Source organism: Urocitellus parryii, chromosome 14 (assembly GCF_045843805.1).
Source record: "Urocitellus parryii isolate mUroPar1 chromosome 14, mUroPar1.hap1, whole genome shotgun sequence".
Classification (NCBI taxonomy): domain Eukaryota; kingdom Metazoa; phylum Chordata; class Mammalia; order Rodentia; family Sciuridae; genus Urocitellus; species Urocitellus parryii.
This window is the reverse complement of record NC_135544.1, coordinates 13,619,247-13,632,115: the sequence shown is the minus strand read 5'-3', so window position 1 is coordinate 13,632,115 and position 12,869 is coordinate 13,619,247. Positions and strand designations below refer to the sequence as shown.

At 37.9% G+C, this 12,869-nt stretch overlaps 1 protein-coding gene across 1 annotated transcript in view; it reads left to right on the top strand.

The window, feature by feature from the left end:
• The first annotated feature begins 2,916 nt into the window (after positions 1-2,916).
• The window catches only part of Zmat4 (zinc finger matrin-type 4), a 232,406-nt gene continuing 222,453 nt past the window's right edge, over positions 2,917-12,869 (top strand). Inside the window, exon 1 of the mRNA XM_077792724.1 lies at positions 2,917-3,018. Within this exon, the coding sequence (XP_077648850.1) occupies positions 2,917-3,018 (102 nt within the window). The remainder of the gene's footprint in view (positions 3,019-12,869) is intronic.

Sequence of the window (12,869 nt, the reverse complement as noted above, 5' to 3'; positions counted from 1 at the left end):
GCTTTGAGTCATAAATCGGACTCTGGTTGTCTAAAACGACCTACATGCAGAGAGTTCTCTTCCTGGAGGAAGGTCTCACGCACAAACTAGGCTGACACTTGTCCACTAATTGCCTCCCACTAGAATTCAACTTACTCAAGTATTTCATTCATGTCTCAGGTTTCAGAAGGGCCTTTATTGCCTTTTTTATTACATATAGACTTGTTCAAATCAATATTCTTATATAAAACTGTGGAAAAAGCCATGATATTTTTCTCTGCCTTTGAATTTTTTTTTTTTTTTTTTTAGTATACACATTTTATATTCTGCCTTTAAAGCTATTTCTGCAGCACAGCTGCTTTACCGAGACACAGACTCCTACGGGCCTCACTCGGCCCATTGCGTACCTTGAATATCCTTTCACAGTGTTTGATTTCTGCAGTTGGTTGTATAATGAGGAAGGAGTGTACAGGGAGTTTGGAGATTCCTATTAACCAGGTCACCCATGAATTTATCTTCATGCTCCTCTTTATTAGAAATAGCAGGGAACATGATCATATTTAAACACAACCACTTATAGAAACTTGGTTTTAAAAATACACCTAAGTTTTCTTTTCCCATTTGACATTTCAAAATGTTGTACTATATTTTCCCATCATCAAAACTCCTCTTCTCCATTTTCATTCTGGTCTGTGAATAGAGACCATAACAAATGGCAATTGATGTTTCGCCGGTCATTTGGATCTGTGCTCTTCTGCCCCAGGTAGTCCCTCTCTGGAGTCTTCTAGATACTGCTTTTGAAGATGAGCCGTGGAGAAATAGAGACAAAGATGATGAAACAGAGCAGGACTTGGGAATAGAGAGAAGAGAGTCATCTTCGAAAACTTGAGAGAAGATGTCTCATGAAAAAGGGAGAATAGAATCATTCTGTGATGAATCTAAGATGAATTCATGAAAGCTACAGTGGGAAATATTTTGACTCAACCTAAGAAAAAACTAACAGCTAGAACTTCCAGCCTCTCTGGAACAGGTTGCCTTGTGAGGGAGTAGTGACCCTCAGGCATGGCAGGTGCTGGACTCTAGGCCAGCTGAGCCATCTGCCAACAATGATGCTTCCAGAAATAACAGGCCCACATTAGCTGTGAGACTCAGTGGTTCTAAGTATCTGGCATGATTATTGGTTGCTCTGAGTATTGAAAAAACAGAAGTACTTACTATTGTCTTTCAGGAGCAGAAACTAAATCTTTTTGACTTTTGGAAAACAAAAGCCCTATGCATGGAACATTATAATGAAGTCATAGAAAGAAAGAGAGTTCTCAGTTGTTGAGGAAAACAGCCTTTTATTGCAGATAGATACTGAACTTACATGGCTTAGCTATTTAGAGGGTTTTAAAAATCACTTTAACTGGACCATAGTTCTTCATTGGGTTGCATTGCTTAGGTCTTCGTCAATATTTTACCAACATTATGATTGTCATTAAAAATGTAATAATGATTTCTTACAAATTCAGAGAATTTTAGAATTTATATAGTGCCTTCTTACATATTTCTGTCTTTGATCTTCACTGCAATTTCTAAGGAGGCATGGAAACTATTATTATCTTGATTTTTGTGTTGGAAAACTGAGGCATGGACAGTTGAGTGACTCACAAAACATCACCTGGTAGCATTAGACCTGGAATGTAGTTGATATATGGAAAGTGGAATCATGCAAGAGAGGCAGTGTTTCCTCCCATTCCAGTAGCCAGCAATGCAATCTTGGACAGTCCTATAGGTGTGACAAAGCACTGGAATGAGAATGCCAGTGTGCATGCCACATTACTGCTGTCTAGGGTTCTCTTGCCTCTCTCTTGCTGTCTGGCACAGACCTTAATTTTTGCCTGGCAGATAGGAGGTGAAATGAGGTGGAGTTTGTGGCCACTCTGATGCACTAGTGTATGTTTCTGTGTGGTAATATGACCCTTCACTGCTATAAGACAGTTCTGACAGATCACTTTCACAAGCATGGGATCCTTGGCTGCATTTTGATTGTAATTGGAGGATATGTTTATTTACCCATGTGGGTTCAGTTGTGGTATGGATTACTAGTAAAGGTGGCTTTGATAGCATTCAACACCCCTAAATGTGTAAGTCAGCATAAATCAGTCTCCTAATGTAACAAGGTACGAAGCTGCAAGGAAAGGTATAGTTAGTCTGTAATTTTTAATTTCATAAATGCAGTTATTGAACTCAAAATTAAATATTGTGTTACTTATAAAGGTGTTGACTAAGAAACAAAGTGTTTCTCAACTAAAAAGCAAGAAGGGTGCATTGTAGAAATGTTTAAAATAAAGACAATTTCAAAAGCATATTTATCTATAATCTCTGAAATATATCTAATATTAAAATTTTGTTAGAACTTCTTAGAATGTTTTTCATGCACCTGTATTTAAAAACAAATTCAGTATAATGCTGTTCACACTTATTGTAAATCTTTTTTGTTATTTATGATAAACCTTTTTCTATATTATTAATATTATCTTAAAGAGGGATTTGACTTGAATTTGGATTTGGGAGTCATATCTTGTTTTAGTGTGTGGATATAACAAAATTCCTTTGAGCTATTTTCTGTTGTTGCCTATGTTGGATGATTTATAATATTTTCTTAATATACCTCACATATATAAATACCCTCTCACATAAATCCTTGACTAAGCATTAAATACATTCCCAGTGTGTTTGAACAGGAAACCTAAAACTAGATTATTACTTTTTAAGGTACCAGCAACCCTATTGGGAATTTATGAAACGAGTATAAACTGTACTCTTATTATAGTTCGTCCATAAGGTAACTTCAAGGTGTGGAGAAACCCATACTACACATATAGAATGTCCTGCATCAACATCAAAGCAGTGAACTCACTTTTCTTCTCTTTTCTATTGATTTCCTTTAGCCTGATGAAGTCCTCCGATATCGATCAGGATTTATTTACAGACAGTTACTGCAAGGTGTGCAGTGCACAACTGATATCCGAATCTCAGCGCGTGGCCCATTACGAGGTAAGGACAGCTTTACCCACTCAGGCCTCAGAGTCATACTCCCTTCTGCACTTGAGGTGGATTTTCAGAACCACAGGGTGTGAGCCTATAAGGTCAGGCTGTGATGGACCAAACTTGTCTATATGGGGTGGGGAGTAATGGGTTAGGGACATCATTCTCAGACCATAGCTGCTTCCTTGATTGATTGATTGATTTCTTTCCTTCTCTCTCTCTCTTTCATGGTCATATCATCTCCTAGAGATTCTGTGGGCTTTCTCTACTTGTTTTATCTGTCATTGCGCATCCTTGATGTTCTGTCCAGGGATATGCAGCAGGGTGCATTATTTCCCTCTCCTCTTTCCACTAGTGACCCTGAAGATAAGCTCAAAGGCTTTTGTTAATCACTAGAGGGAAGCAGGGCAGAGGAAGGTGTTAGTGGGAGTGAAGCCCACTTCATGCCCTCAAATTTCTTCCACTTGGTAACTAATGTCCTAAATATGTGGCTCAAAATGAAGACATCTCCTGCAGATTTATAACAAAGTTGGAAAGCCCAGATACTCTTAAAAGGCATAATACAGGGGCTTTGGCTCTTTAGGATGGAAGAAATGACAGCTGCTTTTTGATCCTTTATTGGGAAAAGAAGAGAGATTGTTTGTGTCTCAGGCAGGAATGAGGTACTATGGGTGGAGAATCTGGGGGGTCTCAGGATGCTGAGTGCTGCAGGGTGTATTCTGTCTTTCAGAGTCCATATACAATGGGAACGTGAGTTTTCAAGTGTAACAGCTTGTAAGTAATTTTAGATTGGAGGGCAATTTTCTTTTTGTGTGATGATTCTGTCAAATGCTGGTTGTCACTGTCATTCACAAGACTCCTATGGATCTCAGATTCTTCTGTATACCATGAAAACAACAATAACACATACACACACACACACATAAACACACAGAGAGAAAGATAATAACTGTGCTTTCTCCTCAGGGTTTTGTGGTGACTAAATGAGACCTATTGAAATAGAAATTTTTAGAAGGTGGAAAGTGTTCTAAATATGCAAATTATGTTATTAGCCATTATTAAGTCCTTTGCAGAACCATTTTGATGAAGCCAAATAAAACTTGCTCTTTGGAGAAAACTTTTAAAGTCAGCATGAACAAACATTAATACAGTTTCCCTCAGTGTCCACAGGAGATTGTTTTACAGGGCCCCCTGTGGATACCAGAACCTGCCAAAGCTCAAGTACCTTATATAAAATAGTGTAATACTTGCAATAAAATGTATACATTGGCTCCTGTATGCTTCTTTAAGTAAGTATATATACCTGTATATATCATTGTTTGTATGGATTTAACATAGTTTCATCTTGTAGCAAATTCAAGTTTTGCTTTTTGGAAATTCCTGGCTTCCCACACCCCCAAGTTCTTTTGACCTGTGTTTAGTTGAATCTATTCAATAGATTCAGAAACAACAGATCCAGAGGGCTGACTATATTCTTTGGTCTAGAGGGAAGCGAGTATTGGAAGAAGTGAATGTGAACTTAATTATCTAAGAGGGAATCAGTCCATTTATTTTGAAATTAAGAAGTTTCTAATTTTGGTGGATATTGCTTTATAAACACATAAGGTTTTATTAAATATGAAATCCCTAGTTGAAAATTGGGGGAATTCATCCCTGCTCTGAAAATATATACACCTCTATTAGTCCTTTTCTAGGCTTTTCATGTTTGTTTTTAATCATCTTTCTAGATTTAAGTAATCACTTAAGGACCAAATTCTTAAAGACCTAAATTCCTAAGGGCCAAAACAAATTCTTAATTCCTAAGGACCAAAACAAAGTTTTATTCATTTACTCTTTTGTAATTCCTGATGAGACAGTGCTTGCACATTATAGGTGTTCAGTTAGCATTTGTAGAGTGAATGGCTGTGTTACAAAAATATACTAATGGTATTTTCCAGTACTTGGTTGTTATATGAACTAGAATAGTAATGTCAGAATACTGAAAGCAATGACAAACATTTCTAAAGAAAAAAATATCTTATTTGCTCAATTAAGATTTTAGTTATTTGATTTCAAATTTTCAAGATACATTCTGTATCCTTGTAGCATAATCCAATAATTTAGAGAATGTGTTAGTATTTGTTGAATGTACCATAGATGGAATAAAGAATTTATTTTCTTTATGGAAATTACAACAGATCTGCAATTAATACATCATCCAGAAACATTAAATGGATTTCCCTTAAATGTAGCAAGAACTCTGAGTGATGCTTCCTTCCCCATTTCTCAGCAGAGGTGGGGCTCTTCCTTCCCTAAGAAATAGCTTGACTGTGTGTTCTTGCTGCAAAGGTTGTGGAAACAGCACAGTCAGGACTGAGGAGACCTATGCCTGACCCATGTCTTCTAGTTCAGTTGGGACACTTCCCTCAGTGTCACTTCCTCATCTCTAAGAGAATGACTTATAATTTTATGCTACCAGATGCAATCAGATTCTCCCTAAGACCATTTGAAAACTGATATTTGGATTCTGTCTTCCTTCTGCACCCATCCTTGCTGAAATTGCATATAAAGTGAGTCTCTATTCACATTAAAATCCCACTCAATTCACTGAGAGTGTTGTCACACTTACTCTCAGTGCCCTAGGACTGATTTATTGTTTCAGCCTGACTTCACTCTCCAGTTCAACTTGATCATACTCTGTTTCCCTAGGGGGCAAATTAGTGAGAATCCACTGTGCATTTTCTGAATGTCCAACAGTATTAGTGTTAGTTATTGTGGGGGATTCTGAACCTATATGAGAAATAGTCTCTGTCCTTAATAAGTCCATCAACTTCATTAAGAGGAAAAAAATGCAGATGTGACACAAATACCTGTGTGAATACTGTATACGTGATCTGTAAAATCCTGCAGCCTGCTTCTGTGGAGCTGCTGATTTCATTTGATACAAACAAAGTGTTAATTCTTTTGGCCTTTTGGCTTCCTGATGTATGCTTCATCATGCAGCTAACTTTTTAGATCTTTGCATATTCCAAGTCCCAAAGAGTGAGTTATCATGAAGAGCTAGTATGGTCAAGAAAGACTTGTTGGGGACTGTCATGATTTATCTAGGCTTCAATAAATGGGTTAGTTTAGGGATTGCTGGAACGAGAAACCTCTGGTCTCCAAGGAGTATTGAAGAGGCTCACCTGGAAAGTGTGTTAGGGAAGGGGCAGGCAGCAGCATGTATAGAACAGAGTGGTTAGTGTTTGAAGAAATGGGGAGTTTGGACTCTTGTTAGCCTCTTTAGCATCTGGGAGCATAAAATTATAAGTCAGCATTTCTAAATGACAATCAGCTGGTGGTGGTCAAGGTGTGTTGCTCAGGAAAAGAATAGCTTTTGATACAACTTTAGCCATGAAACTACTGTGCTAGTATTCCAAAGTAGGAGAGAAAAGCAAATGGGTTAATGCCTAATAGTTGCATGCCCTATTTAACAGGATGAATCTTCATACAAGAGGACAGAAAAGCCTAATATATTTCTAATTGATCGAACCCTTCCATGCTATACTTTAAAAATCTCTCTCTCTCTCTCTTTCTCTCTCTTTTTTTCTTTGCATATGAAGTCCCGATGTGAAAAAATCCTGGGAAATATAAGGACATTATTATTTTTCTTACTTGCTAAGCATTAATAGCATGCTAATGTTTCAGTGGAAAATATAATTAGATGTTGTCCCTGCTTACTGGATGAATAGTCTGGAATCAATAGAACGCGTAGACACAGACACAGAAGGAAAGAGAAAGCTTTCAAATGAGAGTGCCTGAATGTTTTGGAGATTGGAAATAGTTTCCTGGGGAGGCCACTTGAGTACTTTGCTGTAGTTTCAAGTGGCTAAAGAACAATTTCCTGTGAAGGGAAAGAGCTGCTTGCATGAGTGAAGGGGTGGCTTCCTGGCATGTGGAATGAAAAGAAATCATATGCAGCAGATCATATGAATAATGAAGAGAAATCATACAGGGCAGATCATGAGAAATGGAACCAAAAGGACAGAGAGACTGTCTATATATCATATGCTAATATATGATATAAAGAGATAGTGTGTGTAAAATGCAGACATATGCATATGTGTGTGTATGTGTGTATATATATATGCATATGTGTGTGTGTATATATGCAGGTATATACATATATGTGTGTATATATACATACTATATATATATACACTCTCCCTCCCTCTCTCTCTCTCTCTCTCTCTCTCTGTATATATATATATATATATATATATATATATATATATATATACATATATATAGTGAGTATGTATGTGTTAGTAAAGCCTAGGGAAGGAAATAGATGAACAAATCTGAAAGGAGAGTGAGAAGGAATTCTTGTTGGATAGATCCCATAATTTCATATGATACCAGCCATAAGTATGGCAGCTCCTATTGCTTGTCCATTCCTGTGATCTCTAATACCCCTATGTTGACATGTCACATATCTAATTAATTACTCCTTGCAAATTTGGTGCCTTAGATATCCTGGTACATCCAAACAAGATTGTAAGTTTCCTGAGACAGGCAGAAGTCATGCATTGAGCATTTATTCTCATAGTGCCTCACTCAGAATTTTGCTCCCTGGCACTTATAGGTCAATAAACAGGCAGTGTGAGGAGAGGTGCTTGGAGGAGGGAATAGTGTAGTCTCAGAGTCTGCACCATAAGAAGCATTGTAATGTATTCGAATTCCATCTCTATTCAGGATCTGGGCTGCAAGGTGGTGGTTTTGCTTTTGTAGTTATGGAAAAGAATTCTGCAACCCCTTGGGAAACACTTTCTCTAACTCTTGATGCAATGTCAGTCCTGGAGAATAGAGTCTATTAGCCCACCTGGGAATTGTAGACTCCACTATTGTTTTTTCACCAGTGTAGTAGCAGTCACATTGGACCTACAGAGACATGTTGAAACAGATTGTTCCTGTTTCAGCTATTCTGATTGCCTTCCAACAGAACTTTGGCTGTCTCTAGCTTCTATTTAACCCAGGGAACAGCCAAAAGGACACTTTCTAGCTTTTGTAGGTCCATTCAGAGATGAGATGTAGGTGTTGCGTGGGTAGTGACAATGAGGTGAAAGTCCCTAACATGTGCAATTGAAGTTTCATGACTTCAAGAAATGACTAATGCCTTTATTTCCTTCTCTCACATTCTCTCCCATCTTCTCAACTTTGCTTAATCTTTTGTCTCATTGCCTGAATAAGCATACAAGTTGAACAACCACTTTCTGATGCATTAAGTGTTGTGAGCCTTATATCAAGATGCACTTCTGTGGCTTATCAGTCCTGCTAGGCACTGCACTAACTGGACTGTAGTACAATTAGGACTCACTGGGTCCACATCTACCCTAAGGTTTTCAGCTAAGGTGCTCCTTCAGATGCATTGCTAACTAGGTGAAAACAATGCCAGTTATTCATAGCAGAATTCCTGGGGAGATGTCTTCTTTTCACTGTACCTTGGGAATCATTGTTTCAGTCTCTTCAAATCTGTTGACATGCCTATTTTCTCCTAGATATTGTTAGTATAATTGTTGGTGCATTTACTAGACTAAAATAAATTTTGTTCTCTTTAAAAGTTTCAAATAATGTCAACCTATCTATCTCTGACTGCTTGCCAGTCTATACCTCTCTTTCTTTGACTATTTCATTGAGGACTCTATCAAAATTTATAAGTATTTTTATATTTTTATTTTGTTTTATTCCAGCAACTCCAGCATGGTCATCTTACCTTTCATTAGTGACAGTTAGTCAAAATAGTTCACTAGAACACAAAATGAGTTACTAATGGAGAAGCTATAATGAAGGAGGGCTGAAGAACACACACATTGGCATACCACAGTTGCTCATTGGAATATGTAGTGTGCTCTACAGCATACTCTCTCACTTGCCAAGCATACACCATGTGACAGCTATAACCTCATCAATGAATTACTCCACTTTGTGGATTAATAATTTGAATGGATAAATGGTCACAGTAGTCAGGTGAAGTGTGGCTGGAGAAACTAGGTCCCTGGGGAGCATGACCTTGGAGACTGTATCTTGTCCCTGACTCCTCATTTTCTTTCTCTGCTTTCTGGTCGCCATAATCTGAGCAGCTTTCTTCCACAATACCCTTCTGCCAAGATGTTTGCCTTACTTCAGGCCCAGAGCAATGGAATCAATCAACTGCTGACTGAGATCCCTGAAACTGTGAGCCCCAGATAAACATTTTCTCCTCTAGGTTGCTCCTGTTAGGTATTTTGGTCATTTCAATAAAAATCTGACTAACATAGGATCATAATGTCTTTATGATTCTCTCAATAATATGTGAAGCTTATGACTTATTTTCTTTCAGAAAACTCCTTATGTCAGTAACCATACAACCCTCTCCTAGAAACAATTTCAAGTCTATGTATTTAATGCTTCCTAACCTTGAAGTTATGTTAAAAAAATTTTTAAGATGGAAAGTCCACACCCTTAATCTTACTAAGATCCTGAGTCACAATGTTCAACTGAAAAGTTTTACTAGATCCCCAACACTTAATGTCTTCTAAAATGCCATTTATCACTGTTTGGTGTCTAGAAACAATTGTCAAATGACTTTTCTAACTCTCTAAGTCCAGAATTTTTGGATTAACTCTGTCCTGTCTGCTAATGAGTCAATTACACTCTCTTTTTTTTCTATGAAAAAATCTGAACAAATACCAATGATAAGTAATTAGTAACAAATAACATACATTCAAGTATTTTACTCTTCTTCCTTTACTGGGTTCTTCTAGAACTATCTCCACCTCCTACAATAGAAGTATATGATCAAGTGGCAGGTAGTGTTTTTTACAAGGTTCGTGAGCAGTAAGTAGTTTTGCCAATATTTTGCCACTGTATTGTATAACTTAGATCTGCAATATCTGTTCCCTTCCCATTTACCATTCATCTACTAAGCTGATGTCATACATTTATGATTTTTTTTGTGCTAAGCATCTCAGCTCTTAGATATAAAACCTCATTTCTTGCTTATATTATAGCCCATTGTATGTCAGTAGAGGAAGATTCTGTGCCAAAAATTATTTAGAACCCAAGGAGCCACCATCTTTGCTTCTGACATTGCCCTGAGTATCTGAATTCAGCTGACATCTAGGGGACTGATGGGGAGTGTGGAGTGGTGCACAGGACTTCTTAGGGGCCAGGACTGGTAGTGGTAGTACCATATCTACCCACATTTCACTGACCAGAACGCAGTCCAGTGTTTTCTAATGGCAAGAGAGGCTGGGAAATAAGGATTCTCTGGGTTGATCAGGAGAAAGTCGAAACTGGTTTGGTGAACACACAGCATTGTCTGTGTGAGATGTTGCAGGGGTCCTAGGGATTAGGGTCTGCCTTGGGGATGCTGGGGTGAAGAGTGGGGCTGGAGAACAAGAAAAGAGATTAAAGGCTGTGACTCTCAACAGGAGTGGTTTTGGCAAACAAATAAACTAGAAATTGAGTGTCTGGGGGCTGCCATGAAGTTGATGCCCATTTCATTAGTGTGCCAAGCGGGAAACAGAAGCAAATGTCACGCTGTTTGTATGAAAGACAAAGAAATATCCTGCTATCAAATTAGGATTTTTTCCTGCATTTCCCTTGACTTAATTAAACACAAGAGATTTTTCAGTTGTGACTTGGCGCCTGTGTGCTGAGAGGTATGCCTGAGTAGTGGGATTCCTCCTTGTGCCCACTTTGCCAGACTCAGCAGTCTCCCTAGCTTTGAACTCCATGGCTTTCCAGTGGTGTTCATACCACACCATACCAATCACTGTGCTGGGGTGTATGACAGCCACCTCTCCAATTGCATGCTGTGTTTGAGGGCACTTTGGGTGGGTTCTTAATGACTTCTTTAGGTGGATGTTTGAGAGAAATGTTAAAAGCTGTCCTTCTTCTTATTGGCTGGCTTATTATAAATACATAACTCTGTGCTCATGTTTCACATTTTGCTTTTGACATCAAATTCATGGCCAATCCAGCAATTAGACAGAAATCTTGTTCTCATTTTATTTCTAGATATTTTTTTCTTTCCCTTATTTTATTTTTATAACCACATCTCTCAATTATTTATCCTTTTGTATTAGATTCAGGTATATTTTAATGTGTTTCAAAGTCTTTGAGGAAAAGAGTAGATAAAATTGAATTAAAAGGATGTAGAATGTGAAAAATCTCCTATTTCTTCCTGTTTGTTAATTTACTCAGGTTTTCTCAGATGAAATCAGTGTCACCAGTTTTCTATGAAATATTCTATGCATTTGGATGCAACTTAATTTTTCCTTTCATGTGTCTTCTACAAATGGAGACATGCCATATTCTTTTTAAAAATTGTTATAATGTGTTTTAATTGCAGCACATATTTTCATTATATGGTCATATGATAATAATATCATAACTTATTGACTGATAACTCCTTGGTAGACTTGATAAAAGTCTTGTTTAATGAACTGCATATCAGTTGCTTCTCAGATTTCAGCCCATACAAATTGGTTATTGCCACTGATGACTTTTCTCCTAATTTTTTATCCTAAGCATTCATTCAGAAACATATGCATTTCTGATCTCTCAGTAACCAAGCCATCTGGGATTGTTATTTTTTTCAAAAAAGATATTAGCAGGATTTTCTGCTAATAATGCCTTATGGCCTAAGTAGGTGGGGTTGAGTGTTGATCTAAACCCTGTATCTTTGCTTAAATTTCTTCTGATGCTCAGAGGTGTTGAAACAGTGTGCTCTTCTTGTTTTCTCTGATTTCAGAATTTAATTAATTTTCTTAGGCTTCTACTAAGATGGTTTAATTCTGAGTAGAAGTTTTTCTAACTTTGAATTGCATCACTTTATCTCAAGATCTTGTAAATGTGTGAATGCCCCTGGTCAGGCAGTACTTGGTCAAGGTCCTTCCTTCTGTACCTGTTGCCCTGCCCTCTCTACCCATCACCCTCACTTTTCTTTGGCCTTTCAGACAGTCTTTACTACCCCTGGCTAGCTGTTGGAAAGGCTCTTGCATCTTTTTGAAAGATTGTAGGATTTACCAAGGAAACAGGAAAATAGAACAAAACTTTTCTGTGCCACAATATTCCTCCTTTGAGACTTTAAAGGATCTGTTCTAACCTTGGAGTTATAACATTTGCCCCCTGACTTGGGATGTCTTCCTGGCTTCTGGCCCCAAAACTCCTACCCATTCACGTTTTTCAGTATTTCCATGGAGCTATGGACACATGTCAACAATTCTGTCTTTTATAAACTCAGCTTCTCCCAGATCTGCCCAAACAATGCCTCTTCTCTTACTGACCAGTTTGGCCCTATACTCAGCTCCCATCTTCAGCTCCAGGAAACCATTCAGGATGCTGTCACTTGCTTTAAGACTCAAAGTAACACTTTCTTCTTTTTCCACTTTATGGAAAGCTCCATGCTTCCTTTGGACTCACCTGCTGAATTCCCTATTTACTACCTATAGAAATCTCAGTTTGTCCTCAGAGCAGGCCGAGCAGGCCTCAGTTATAAAGAGAGCCTTTGGCACACTCAAGGTCAGAAGGCCTGTGCTCTGAGTGTAGTCTTAGCTAAATCCCCTAAGCCTTCCTGATTTTAGATCCTTCTCCTGTAACCTGGGAAAGCTAGGGGTCTTTTTTCTTTTTATCCCCTCTCCTCCTGCCCATCCCCTCTCTGCATTCCCATGGATAGCCATTTTATTAGATTTTTTTTAGTTGTACACAATACCTTTATTTTGTTTATTTATTTTTATGTGGTGCTGAGGATTGAACCCAGGGCTTCGAATGTGTTAGGCAACACTCTACCGCTGAGCCACAACCCCAGCCCATTTTATTAGATTTGATATGTCTTTTATTTGCACATTGTCTTTAAT